This window comes from Solanum lycopersicum, chromosome 7 (genome assembly GCF_036512215.1).
Source record: "Solanum lycopersicum chromosome 7, SLM_r2.1".
NCBI lineage: Eukaryota > Viridiplantae > Streptophyta > Magnoliopsida > Solanales > Solanaceae > Solanum > Solanum lycopersicum.
Window position 1 is genome coordinate 58,422,512 of NC_090806.1, and position 14,689 is coordinate 58,437,200.

At 36.5% G+C, this 14,689-nt stretch overlaps 1 protein-coding gene and 2 long non-coding RNA genes across 3 annotated transcripts in view; 1 reads left to right on the forward strand and 2 right to left on the reverse strand.

Annotated features, from left to right (window-relative positions):
- Nucleotides 1–10,981, reverse strand: part of LOC104648430 (uncharacterized) — a 31,420-nt gene extending 20,439 nt beyond the window's left edge. The window contains exons 1-4 of the long non-coding RNA XR_011210763.1: nt 10,844–10,981; nt 10,166–10,764; nt 9,296–10,002; nt 7,175–7,587 (exon numbers count right to left, since the gene is read on the reverse strand). This is a non-coding gene — a long non-coding RNA (uncharacterized lncRNA). The remainder of the gene's footprint in view (nt 1–7,174; nt 7,588–9,295; nt 10,003–10,165; nt 10,765–10,843) is intronic.
- Nucleotides 1–13,728, forward strand: part of LOC101263730 (protein DAY-LENGTH-DEPENDENT DELAYED-GREENING 1, chloroplastic) — a 42,041-nt gene extending 28,313 nt beyond the window's left edge. Inside the window, exons 5-8 of the mRNA XM_019214828.3 lie at nt 5,576–5,690; nt 6,677–6,774; nt 7,220–7,355; nt 13,269–13,728. Coding sequence (XP_019070373.1) covers nt 5,576–5,690; nt 6,677–6,774; nt 7,220–7,355; nt 13,269–13,337 — 418 coding nt within the window. The 3' untranslated portion in view covers nt 13,338–13,728. The remainder of the gene's footprint in view (nt 1–5,575; nt 5,691–6,676; nt 6,775–7,219; nt 7,356–13,268) is intronic.
- Nucleotides 13,270–14,393, reverse strand: LOC138337231 (uncharacterized). The gene is made up of 3 exons (XR_011210764.1): nt 14,271–14,393; nt 14,092–14,173; nt 13,270–13,467 (listed from the first exon to the last, which is right to left on the reverse strand). It is a non-coding gene; the product is annotated as an uncharacterized lncRNA (long non-coding RNA).
- Between the last annotated feature and the right edge of the window lie 296 nt (nt 14,394–14,689).

Sequence of the window (14,689 nt, forward strand, 5' to 3'; positions counted from 1 at the left end):
TAATCAATGAATGCATTTACTCCAGAATGAAAAAGGAGAGCTCCTGCATAATGTGCAAACTGGATGTTCAGAAAGCTTATGACCAAGTGAATTGGTCCTTTCTTCTGAATACTCAGTCAGATGTGATTTGGTAGCAGATTGCTGAAGTGGATTGAGTTTCTTTATAAAAACAGTTAGGTTCTTTTTTCTTATGAATGAATATGCGAGTTTTCTTGCATCAAAAAAAAGGGGGGGGGGGGGGTTGAGACCCGGTGATCGGCTCTCTTTTTTTTGTTCTTGCTAATGGAAGGTTTTGCTAGTATGATGAAGATTGCACCACATAATAGGTGTATCACAGGTTTTCAAGTTGGAGAAAGAGTAGGGGAAAGAAGTCTGTCATATGCTCTATGCTTTATGCATATGACACTATCATCTTCGGTGAGCCTATAGCAAAACAGATCAGCTACACTAGAGTGATGATCCTGGTTTTGTTTGAAGTTGTTTAGGGCTGAGAGTAAATTGGGGAAATAACAGTCTTTTCCCTAAAAATGAGGTTCCCGGATTCAGGAATTGACAAGCATGTTGGGATGTAGAGTTGATCAAATGTCTGAGCATGCCTTTGAGCAACAAACATAAGACAATGAAAATATGGGATGATATTCTGGAGAAAACTGAAAAGAAGCTTATTAGATAGAAGGCACAATACCTGTCTCTAGGTGGAAGATTGATCCTTATCAATTCTGTAGTAGATTACCTACTTATGTGATGTCCTTATTCCCAATCCCAAAGAAAGTGGTGAAAAAACTAGGCAAGCTTAAGGAAGAATTTCTAATGGAAAGAAAGTAAGAGGGAAAGGTTACAACCTGGTAAATTGGAACATTTTTATTCTCAAAAAAGAAAAGGGATTCTTGGGATTTAGAAACCTGATATTACAAAATGGGAGCCCACTAATGAAGTGACAATGGAGATACCCTTGGGTGGGGGTCAGTGGCTGATCCAGAATTTTCATTCAGGGGTTCGAATAATAAAATTATAAACGTGTGAATAAGCCAACAAAACACAATCCTAAGAAGCAGTAGTATATAGTTTATAGGTAGAAAAAGTTTAGTTCCATTACAAGAGACCTTTTAGCACGTTTGGATTTTCTTTAATGTTTAGATTTTTTTAGGTTTAAATCTACTCTTTTAGCACATTATGTGAAAGATTGACCCCAAAACTAAATGAAGAGAAGCTAAAAATAAAATGTTCACAATGGAGTTTTTGGGTTCAAATCTACTCTTTTAGCACAGTTTTCTTAAAAAAAACAAAAAAACGTGAAACTAAATGTTGAGAAGCTAAAAAAATAAAATGTTCACAATGGGATTCGATCCCGGACATGAGATTCAATTTAAAAGGAGATCTACCACTATGCTACAACTTGCTTCTTGTTATGAGGGGGTTCAAAATTAATATATCTACATAAATACATAAAAGTAACATTATATATTTAGAACATGAATAGGTTTATACAATCCTATTAGAATAGGAATATGTTTATACAATTCTATTAGAATATGAATAGGTTTATACAATCATATTTAGAATAGGAATAGGAATACAAATAGAAAAGGAATAGTAAATATTATCCTACTTGGTAAAGGATTATATGCTAATGTCTATAAATAGGGTCTCAATGTAATAATGTAGACACAACAAAAATTCAATAATATTCTTTTCTTATATTTCTCACATATGTAGTGTAATTTTTTGTCTAGTGGATTCGGGTGAACCCCCTGAAATCCATGTGGGTCTGCCCCTGGTGGGGGTAGCTCTTTGGAAGGAGGTTATATTAGTAAAATATGGTAAGCTAAGTCCGTGGTGTACAGAAAATGCCTGTAACAACCATTAATTTCTAGGTGCTTCTTCTGCCATGAAAAGGAGGAAACAAACAACCACTTGTTCCTTCACTGTAGAGAGACTGCCCAGATATGGTATATGTTTCAAAGCCTTATCCAAGATCCTTGAGTGGTACCTGAGCATACTTCAGACCTACTAAGCTGTTCGATGAGAAGAGGAGGGAGTAAAACACAGAAAAAATGGTGGGATCTAGTCCCATCTTGCATATGATGGTCAATTTGAAAGGAAAGAGACAATAGGTTTTTTAAGAATATTACTAACCCAACGCAGAGCATAAAAGAAAACTGCATTTATACTGGTGTAAAGAAGAGGCCAAGAGGGTATATATGAAGTCGATCAATTAGTAGTTTTCCTAGGCTCTTTGTAATCATGAATACTTTGCCTTGGAATTTTTTGTTTGGTAGCCACCATACCCTCATTGCTGATGAATACAACTTTACCATTCTAAAAATAAAAAATAAAATAAAAAATCCTCTGTAACCATATGGTGTGGGGTGTGTGGAGGACAATCAGAAACTTTTGTCCACAGATGGAAGAAAATTAATTTGTAAAAGTGCAAAATGGTAACAAAACTAGATTTTGCAAGGATGGTTGGATAGATCAAACCTCTCTCAGAGATCTTTTTCTAGATCTATTCCTAATCTGTGAAAATCCTGATGCTAGAGTATGTGATTTTTGGAAAAAACAAGGCTGGGACTTATCATTTAGAAGATAACTAAATATTGGGAGGGGGAGAGGGCGACAGCTTTACTTGGAATACTAGGTGGAGCGAACATAATCACAATAGCCACAATAGGGTCTTGTGGAAGCATATCAATTATCAAGGATGAAATTTTTTAGGTAAGTAATGCACACAAAAGAGGCGTGTAGGTAATAGCTGGGGGTCCAAAATGTCATTAGAACTATTTATGGAAGAGTGACATCCCCACAAAAGTGAAGTTCACTTGGTAGTGATGAAGAGAGCATGACTAACACAAGAAGTCCTACAGAAGAGGGCAGACAACTGGTTCCTAGGTATTTTCAGTAACATGAGATGGGAAACAAATAAAAACCTACTTTTACACTGCAAATTCACTGCTCGACTATGGAATCTGTTCCTCAATATTACATGCATGAGTTGGACAATGCCAGAACGCACATCAGATCTCTTGAGCAGTTGGATGAGGAGGGGAGGCAATAAAAGCCAAAAGAGATGGTAAAGGTTAATACCATCATGTATATAGTGGTTACTGTGGAGGGAAATAAATGAAAGATGTTTTGAAGATAGGTCCAATTCCATACACAGAGTTGAATGAATTTTTATTATATCTGTACTTTTTTGGGGTAAACAACTTTGTATAGAAGATATAGATCAGATTATAGATTTGATAGGAAGCATGTATTGCTACTCTATTTCGGAGGTGGCCAACATATCCTTAACGCCGAGGAATATAATCTTACCATGTTCAAAAAATAAAAAGTATTTCATAGTTTGTGGCATAGCCCAAGAAATTCCAAACCATCTAAGCATATCCCGCCATATCCTCATGATAAAAATCACTATATAGAAGAAGATGATCCACATCCTCTCCCCCTCCTTGCACATATAACACCAGTTGACACAGACAACTTTCCACTTTCTAAGATTTTTAGCCATATCACCCCTTTTTGCAGCTAGCCAAGAGAAGAAACACACCTTTCTCGGCACTTGTGGTATCCAAATTGCATTACACGGAAACAACCTCCTCCTTAACAAACAGTCTCTTGCAAAAAGGTCTTGACAGAGAAAAAACCATTGTTCCAATAACATGAACAGTTTTTTTAGAAAAACCATTGTTCCCCAAACTCCATCAGACATTGGGGTTATCAACCGGAGTGACTTTTGAAACTCTGCTACCTCTCAATTTTGGAAATTTGTCCTAAATTTCAAATCTTAAAAATTCTCTCCACCTTGTGTCCCCCTAATATGTTGGGATCGTCGAGTCTCCTTGGCATGAAACTCGGGACCAAATCTGAAACTCATCTTTCAGAAGATTGTACTTGCCCCATGTGTGTACCCAAAAAAAAGACTCTCCACCCATCTCCCAAAAGGCATAATGACATCTCTAGTTCTCCCTCTCCCTTCCATCACCCCATACTTATCAACTATCACCTCTCCCCAAAAAGCTTGTACCTTCACCCCAGATCTCCAAAGCCATTTGCTCAACAAAGCTTTGTTAAACACCAATAAAACTTTAATATCGAGATCTCCCCATTTTTTAGGAGATGTGATAAATCTCCCACCACAAAAAATGGAACTTCTTTGCCCTATCTGCCGCATCCCAAAGATATTCTCTTTGATACTTTTGCTACTTGTGATTGAAGCTGGAGCACGAAGCAAAGACAGGGAACAAGTGGAAATGTTCGATAAGGTGCTCTTAATAAGCGCTCTCTTCCCTCTTTTAGACAAATAGCTTTCTACCATCCTTCCATCTAACTAACCTCTTCTCAACCCTCTGAAGAACTGGATTCCACAACCTCTGCCCTATATTTTTGTCATGACAAGTCACGAGACAATGCTTTTTTTATGAGGCAATCTAAGAGATTCTATCATTTGAAATTTTTAACACTCAACTCAAGCATGGTTTCATTATCTTGGAACTTTTTTTCTCAACTAAACAATCTCATGATTGCAACTCGTTTATCTTTCATGAAGGTCCTGATCTCTTGATTCTTCTCGTCTATGTCAATGACCTAACACTTTTTGGATCAGCCAAATGGTTGATTTCTTACTTTGTCTCATTAATTCAATCCAAATTTTCTATTGAAGACTTTGAGTTCCCTTTGTTACACTTGGAATCAAGTTATTATTCAACTTGTTGGTCCAACACAAATACGTTACTGATATCCTTAAGTGGTTAACTTGGTAAATCTATCCAAACTCTCACTCACAGTAAGTTAGATTGATATATTCTCCTTTGCCTGAAATATTTCCTTTTATTGTAACATGGATGGGTTCTATATCTTTCTTTCACGGCCTGACTCCAGTTTTCAGTCACGTTGCCTCTGTGATTTCTTCATCAACGTGTTACTTGTCATCTCAGGCAGTCAAGAGGATCTTTTGATACCTTGAAGGCACTTCCACTTATTGCTTGCAATCGTATTCCAGTTTCTCATCTTCCTTGACCCTCTTTGCAGATACGGATTGGGCTGGAGATTCTGATATTCCTGCTTCACCTTGGGTTTTGTGTTTCCTTGGGGAAACTCTGGTTGTTTGGACCAAAAAAAGAAACAACCTCGAGTTAGAGATCTCAGAAAGGATGCCGAGTGTTCATTCCTCCCCTTAACATGTATGCTAGAATAGAACTTGTATTTTAAATTGTATTTATGTTTGTTGTGTTTTGGACTCTAACTTGTTCAGTTTGTCTATAAATACATGACTAAGTTAAGTAACCTATTAGCTGGAGAAGGCTTCTTCTATGTTCCTCAAGTTTTTTGATATTATATATATGTCAAGTCTGTCTTTACATCCAAGCATATCCTTGGAGCCTCTTCTTTTGCTTAAGGACATAGTTGCAGAGTTAATATGTTGATTTATGTGGAGAAACTGATTGGAAACAGTGAAGAATATTTCAGTGAAATCCTTCCCTGAAAATCTTCTTATAACATGTCTCACTTAAGATCCTGACATGAGTTACATTGATTTCTGATACTGTTAATTTTTGGGTGATTAAAACTGCAGGTTAGAGTTGCGGGATGAGTGGAGGTTAGAAAATCGCAAGGCATTTGCTTATATATTTTCAGACTTTGTCTCTGGGGTCTCATTATTCATTCTTTTGTGCTTCAATGAGAGTAAAGTAAGTTCTCAATCGGAGAAATATCTTTCTTCCTCCAAATTTGTCTGTTTGCTGGTATACTGGTATCATCTATGTTATTGGGCAAAAGAGGTTGATGTGAAATTACAAACTTGGTTGGACTTGGTGTGATTAAGATAAATAAAGGAGGTTTTCTTTGAATGCCATCTTTTCTAATATCGCTCTTGATTGTACTTTGCCTATTGTACTCCTTTCATCTTTTACTACTATTCTATTCACCACTATCACACAAGCATTGTCACCAACTTTCATCACACAACCACCACCTACCACTTTTACTGTCAGCCATGCGACTTCCACTTTCAACCTCCATTGCTTATCACTGCCACCAACCAAAGCAGTCTCCAGCCACTACTACCCGCAACCACCACCGAACACCACCACTGGCGACCACCTAAGTTGCGCAAACTCTTCACTTTATTCTGCACCCATGTCAGATTTAACAAAAACACTTTACTTTTGGAGAATCCAACACGCACATGTTGACATTTTTCAAGAGTCCAAGCAACATAGGTGACCATCGCACAACCATCATTTACGACCGTACCACCGTCAGCCACCAACTCACAACCATCACTACCGATCACCACTGCCCATAAATGCCTCTATGGCTAGTTTGTAGAGTTTACTTCATCTAACTAACAACTTTTACAAGACCATTTAATTTAATATTCTCTAATGTTATGCGGATATAATATTTAATTTTTTTTTTTTTTTTTTGAATTTTATATTTATGAGTTGTTAGATAAAGATAAATTGTGCACATTGAGATTTAGAGAAAACAAAGAGTCTTAATTATCCGAATATGGACATATTAAAAATCAAGCATTATTCAGATTTAGACATCTTAACTTTAAAAATGTGGCCCTAGTTGTCATTTACCTGAGGGGTTGGATAGGATTTCTGAAAGTGTACTTCCTAAATTGTCTTATTGTTTCTAAGATACAAAGTTTCTTGTCTTTCTGCAGGTAAAGCTACTCAAATTTACTGGTTATAAGATACTAAACAATATCTCCGACGCTGGCAAGGCATTTCTGATCATTCTGATTAGTGATACCCTTTTGGGGTAAAATTTTGTTCCATTTCATGTTTATGGACAAATTGAATGTTATAAATTAACTTATCTGTAAAATATAGAACCTATCCATGTTAGCTAATTCATAAAAGTGAAGGCAGCTTGCTCATTACTTTGCAATTCACAGAAGTGAAGGGTTTAAATAACCTAAACCTCTTTTTGGGCTTTCCTCAAGGATTAAATTTAAAATTTCTATTGTACAAGTACTTAAACTAGAACAAGGTGCAAGGTCTAGACGTAAAATTATTCTTCTCATCTCCTAAAATTTAGTGGGGCCAATCCTAGTTTTACTCTCTTATCTTTTCTTCTATTCATTTCTATCTTTTATCTCCGTATTTGTTTCTTTGGAAATTGTCAGCATTTCCCTCTTTTCAAAAGTAATGGAATCTACCTTAGAAAGCTTTGTCATGTTGGATAATGTGGTGAATCTGTCCAGGTATCATTCTGAATACGGTTGGAATACTGCGCTCGAGATGCTTGTGGAGCATTATGGTATTGAAGTTGATCGATCAGCGATAACCATATTTGTCTGCATTGTTCCAGTTATAACGGATACCTTTGTGAAGCTTTGGGTATGTGCTTCTTTTCAATAACTTGGATTCTTTTTTATTTTAATCTGGAAAGTGAACAAAGCATATGCCTGTAAAATCCTCCTCGACCTTCATGGAGATACCATTCTGAATCTGTTTGGGAGACTTTGCTCGAGATCCTTTTGGAGCAATATGGTATTGAAGTTGATCAATCAGTGATAACCATATTTGTCTGCGTTGTTCCAGTTGTAATTGATTGAAAGCCCTCCTTGACCTATTGAAAAAGTAAATTAGATTCATGCCAAGTACATGAATTTACCTAGTTCACGTATTAGGAAATTAATGCTAATATGCATGTACTCTTAGCACGTATCCCTTTATTCATGAACTTGGAATAGGAAATGTTTAGAACTAAATCACGATAAATGGACTAGAATGGATACATGCCAAGTACCTATTATAAAAGTAAACTAGATTCATGCCAAGTATATGAATTTACCTAGTTCATGTATTAGGAATTTAATGCTAAGATGTATGTATGCCTTTATTCATGAACTAGGAATAGGAAATGTTTAGAGCTAAATCACGCTAAATGGACTAGAATAGATACATACTTTAAAGGAATCTACAACTTGCTTCTTGTTAATAAGAGGGTTCAAAATTAATATATCTACATAAAAACATAAAATTTACTTTATATATATTGACATTTTTTTACCGAGTGGGTTCGGATGAACACCCTGGAACTCATGTGGGTCCGTCTATACTGGATAACATTAATGATTACCAAATAAATGCTATATACCATGAATACCCAAGGTGACCTTATAAATCGAGCTTTATCATTTCACCTCCATAATGTCAATGCGCATGAGTTGAAATGCCAACACAAACGAATTGTACACCAGATTCAACCCTCGGCACAAACAATCATAATCAACTCTGAATCATTTAACAATAAGAGTAATGAAGTAAAAGAATAATCAAGTAAACAACTCATATATGGGATTTCTGCCAAAATCAATTTATCAATACCAAGTGAGCAACATAAGCATCAAGGCAAGTCAATATGCCACAAATCGTGCTCATGTAATCACATGATTCATCAAGCAAGAAGATAATTGTTGAATTAGGTCTTAGGCCTAAATCTCACCCCAAAAAGCTAGCTCAGAGGAAGAGGAGGATTGCCAAGCCTTATAAGGAATCCACTCATCTCATTAACTACCGATGTAAGACTTTTGTCATTCTTTAACACCCCACCTCACGCCCAATGCTTAGCATGTGGTGCGTGAACAATTTTGATTTCGGGGGCCCCAACATCGGGTGAGATGGGCCCTGCTCTGATACCATGTTGAATTAGGTCTTAGGCCTAACTCACATCCCAAAAGCTAGCTTAAAGGGGAGGATTGCACAACCCTCATGAGGAGTCCACCCATCTCATTAATCACGGATGTGAGACTTTTGTCACTCTAACAATAATCATCATTTTACCCCTAACATGGCACCAGTACCCGCATAAATGCTCATCATCTCATTTATATGGGACCCCATTACCCATTATCCCTTAATCAGCCAATTAATGCACTATCACTTCATAAAGAATTAAGAAAGTTTCAACTTGCCATAATTGAAGCTTAAACAAGCAAATGACAGGCTTTTCTTCCAAAATGCCTCCAGATGATCCTAATATGGTTAAATATGTAATCTACATGAGTATACGAGTTCATAGAATTTTTATAGGAACGTTTGGCTCAAATATTGAGTCAATAAGTCAACCCCGAGCACCGGAGGTCGAATCTGGAATTTTATTTCAGAATCAGTTTATCCATCAGGTAGAAAACTCTGGCACCAATAATTGGCTAAAATGGATCGTTTTATCAACTTGGGGAAAATCCCCAAATCGGTAACATCAAGCACCGATTAAATGATGAACTTAGCGATGGAGTAGCAGAAAGTTCGTAATTAGAAGGTTTTTATCTTACCCCATGAAGAAATTGAGCAAACCCCCTCTGGAACTGCCCAAAACCCCAAACTCTAGAATTCCAAATAGCCAGGGATTTGCATAGAAGTGGAGAATTTCCTGCTTCTGCGAGCTTACAAAGGCGGAACTAAATGAGCTTGGCGCTTACAGCTCCGCAGAAGCGGCTGTCATCATATAGGAGCAGACGAGCTTCACTGGTGCCACATTGTCGATGTGGATGGGAGTTCCCAAGAGCAACCTCTCTTGACCTTGATGACTTTGCAGAGGCGATCCAAGGCTCACTGCTGCGCCTTCGTTATTGCGGAAAGAAATGCACTGGACTTCACCCAGAAACTTCATGACACTTTCAAACTAGGACACGACCCTCGAAATTCATCTGAAACTTCCCGGATACAAACCAAATGTGCAGATTGACCATAACCAATCCAAGGTCAATTTGACAAAATGTTGATCGTGATCTACTCTAAACTTTCCAAAATACTAGAATCATCTAATGATCCAAATCACTTCTGAGTGCCTGGGGATCCATTCAAACCACCAAACTAAGTCAAAATTCATCCTTTGGACCTAACAGATCTGTCAAAACTTGAACCCAACCTCATTAATCCAAAATTTTGACTTTGGTTAAACATCCCAAAAACCAAACTTCCAAAACTGAAATCTTCCTCGAAACACATCCCATAACTTCGGAAGTCTTGCCACATATCCCTGCAAGTCATAAATGACATATAGAAGCTACAGAAAGGCTCAAAACGGAGAAATCACGCAGAATACTCAAAAAACCATGATGGTCATTACAGTTTTAGAGAGATGTGAAAGAAGACTTGCTTGCTGGAAGAAAACAGTATATATCACTGGGAGGAAGACTGACCTTGTAAACAGTGTGTTGAACTCAATGTGTACTTATATTATGTCTTTGTTCCCTCTTATCTGCGAACATTGAAGATAGATTTGACGAAATGAGGAGTTCATTCTTGTGGCATGGTAACAACGAGAAAAGTTCTTTCAACCTTGTTAAATGGAAAACAATGCTTTTAAATATAAGGATATGGGGGACTAGGGGTTAGAAATCTAAGAATGTACAGAAAAAGTTTTCTAATGAAGTGGTTATGGAGATTCAATCTAAAAGTGGAAGCACTGTGGAATAGAGTTGTTAGGATCAAGTATCTTATCTAAGGTAGCTGGTGTGCCAAGCTAATTAAAAATCCACATGGGGTGCCAGTCTTGCAGAGCATTAGAAATCTGCAGCCTGAATTTTTAGAGTGGGAAATGCCAAATGGATGCAATAACTTTTTGCCTGCATGATGATTGGATTAGCCATGGTCCCCTAAAAGATTTTCCCTGATTTGTTCTGTGGTGGCATGCACTGAAGGTTCCGTTGCTAAGTTTGTAGCAAATAGATCCTGGACAGTCAACTTCAGAAGAAATATGAATGATTGGGAATGTTGAAGTGTGTGCCAACTGTAGAAGCTGTTGGAAAATTTTCAAAGTTACTCCCCAAGTTTAGATAAATTGTTTTGGAAAGGGTGCAACAAAGGGGAATTCTTACTCAAATCTTGCTGCAGAATTGTATCCAAGGAATAGCAACTCCAACCTATAAAGCCATGACCCTGGAAACACATCTGGAAGTCAAAAGATTCTTACAAAGTGGTGTTTTTTCATGGATTGGGATTTGGGGCCAAAGAATCATGCCTGACAGTAGACAGCCTACAGAAATCTCTTTATGTATGTGGTGGTCAAGCAGAAACTCTTAATCATCTCTTTTTACATTGTCCTTTCACTGATCAACTATGTCTGCTATTTCTGAATTTTGTGGGTATCAAATGGTCCATGCTTGGGACTACACATAATCTTTTGCGATGTTGGGATAAGTATGGACAAGGCAAAGTATAAAATAAGTGGTGGAATGCTGTTCCTTGTTGTATCTGGTAGGTGGTTTGGGAGAAAGGAACTCCAGGTGTTTTGAAGAGAAGCACAAATTATTATTGAGGATTAAGCTAGACTGTCTTTTGTGGCTTCATTCTTGGTTAAAAATGTAATAATCCGAAACAAGAATTACTAAACAAGCTTTGCAACCATACAGTTCTAGGAAGAATTAGGAGAAAGATCGAAAAACATGACTCGTATCAAAGAAGCCGTAAACATAGATGAGGTAGAGGAAGATATAAGCAAAAACGTTGAGCTCTAGTTTTTGAAGTTACAAGACTGACTTGTGGATATCTTCACCAAGATTTGATGTCTTTTAGATCATCTCTTGGAATTATGAATCAAGTTCAAAGAGAGTGTTCGGCAAAAGTAAAGTAGATACTAGTGTCAAAAAAAAAAAAAGTAAAGTAGATCCACCCCAAGTACATGAATTTAACTAGTTCATGTATTAAGAAAAAATTAATGTGAAGACAGATGTATGCTTTTATTCATGAACTAGGGTCTGGGGAATAGGAAATGTTTAGAACTAAATTATGATGCACATACTAGTATAGGCACATGGTAGAAAAGTTCCTATAAATGCCAAGGCACTACAATATTGTGTGTAGGTCATGAAGTTGGTAGAAGTATATTTTCATCCACTTGTCTTCAAAGACAAATCATCTATTTCATGTGTGAGAACTATATGGAAAAAATATTAGTGAATTGTGCATCTAAATTGTTACATTGAGACCCTATTCATAGACATTACATTAGAATCCTTTTCTAACTAAGATTCCTATTCTTATTCCTATTCCTATTCCTATTTTTAAGTAGGAAATACTTATTTCTATTCTAACATCATGAGTATCTTTTGTACAACATAGGATTGATGATTATGATTTTTATTGAAAACTACTTAATAGAAATTTTCAATTCTAGGAAGTTGATCCCTACAAATTCTTCCGAGCTCAAGAGAAAGAAATATGAAGACCCAATTGATAAACCCAAGTAGGAATCTCCCTAGTTCGATTTTATTAATTAAGCACAAGGATTTACCAATATACTCAATTCCTTGCTGTGCAATATCCAATCCAATTTCCACTCTTCCAAGCAATAAATGGACATGTGAAGCTTAATCTACGTTTGCAACCAACAAATTACCAAATAAGAATGTAAGTAAGTAGATAATAAAAACCCAAGTAATAATAGGCAAGATAAACTAATACACATTCATATTTAATGCCATAAGAGTCTACAACCCCGGCTATGGAGTTAAGCTAATTAAAGAGCAATTAGGAAAGAAAATTGGTACTCGATGGAGAAATCCTTCAAAACCTCTCAAAAATAGTTACAGATGCTATCTAAGCTTCAAAGGTACAAAGATGATATAAAAAGTGCCGTGAAAATCTATTCGCACTCGTGCAAAAATATGGCAACAGGGCCCTTAACGTATGGCTACGTCACGTGGGTGATTCCAGAAGCTCCCCCTTGACTGGCTTCTCTTCCCTGGCTACGTGGCTCAGATACTTGGGTGAGGTACTTGGCCCCCACAATTTCTTTTTTGCTTTTTAGCCACTTTTTCTTCAAATTTTAGCCTCCATGTCCAATTTCCTCAAGTATTGAAGTCATTCCACTCCTTAAGCTTTTCAAAAGCTGTCAAGACCTAACATTACCAGTTACAAAAAAAAAACTGTCAAAACCTAAAATTTTATCATTCAAATCATTGTTAGCCCATTAATCTCAAAAATGGGGCATGAATTTATCATTACAAAGTAGCATAAGTTTGGCAAAAATGCCAACCTATCAAAAGCAACATTTCTTCACCTGTCTTCAAGACAAATGATTGATTGAGAGTACTCATCCTCTCCAAAATTTCCAACATGGGCCTCATGCATTCAAAAGAAATGACATTTTAGCATAAGTCAACTTATTTTACTAATATTTCTAAGAAAAATTTGTCAATGTCAATGTCAATGTTTATATCCATTTATCATGTGTACTTTCTTATGGTATTGGAAGAAATGCAACCCATATTACTATTCTCTAACGGAAGACTGTCTTTCCAGATTTTTAAGTACTTGCCGAGGTTATCATCTGAAGTGCCCAAATATATACAAAAAATGAAGAGGCATTAGAGATGCTTCCCCATATCTCTGGTTGCAGTTGCAGCAGCATCTACAGGTAGAACATACAATCAGTCCCATGTAAAAGGATTGATACTTTTCGCCTTCCTTTCCACTTTTCCATATATAGAGGCTCCTTAACCTGAAATTGGAGTAAATTGTAAAAGGACATTTTGTATTTTTCATGATGTGAATAGCTTGTCATCAAAGTGGCGTAATTCCTTGAAATAGTTCATAATGGGAATATTTGTGAACCGTTTATTTGTTTGTCAGCAATATTCAGATTCTGAATAAAATAGGTTTGTTAGAGGCTTGAAAGAACCTATTTGTATCTATTTATCGCTTCATCTGGGAACTCTTTACATGATCTAAACTTGTTATGTAAACATCCTTTCAGCTGTTATTGTACTTTCTTATTCACAAGGGAGTGTCTACCCATATGAAAAAAGAGGTTTACATATGTTGGAGATAGATCAAATGGAACCAACATTTCATCTGGAGTTACATGGGTGTGGGGTGATACATAATTTGGGGTTCTTTCTGCTATTTCTGTTTTGCTGTTATTTCGGAAACATTCAAAAAAAAATCCTAGGTGCAAAATGCCATTCCTTGATGTTAGTTTTTGAACTATTGTGTAGTTCGAGCCGTGTTTGTCAAAATCTCTAAATATTTAATTATCTTCCATTCAAAGCTTAACGATATGTGCTTCGTAAAATTGTGTTACTTTATATGATTTAAAAAAAAATTTGCTTGATGAATTACGTACCTGCTGGGTATTCCTCCTTAGATTTGCCAATTTGCCATATAAGAGACCTTGAAATACTAATGCCTTATGATAACAATATTTCCTGAAATTTTCATTGTTTCACTTGTCGAGAGTTGGGTAATGAATATAAGATATTATAATGCCAAGATTCAATTAATCATGAGATAGTTTACACATACATTATAATCAACTGATTTTAGGCATGACCTTGCTTTTCTGAATATCTTGGGTGGTGGTGGTTGTTGGGGAGGGGGTGTTGAATTGAAATCGTTTCATTAGTTACAACAACTATTAATCAATCGACTATTGTTAAACCCAAGTCGACTCTCCTGCAAGTTAGACAGATAAGCAAGTATAGCTGGGTGTGAACTAACTAAAAGACTGATTGATACAAATGCTTTTATGCATGTTTAGATCAACGAAGTGGTGCCTACTGCCTCATCCAGTTCCCTTGGGTTTCAAGGGATGTTTACAGATTTTGTTGTGATAAACTCTTAAAAGTTCCTTATGTCTGGACAATTCGACATCCTTTTGTGGTCACAATCTCTACTTGTATAGCTTTTTGGTCTCTTTTTCTTTTCACTAGGTAACCATAATG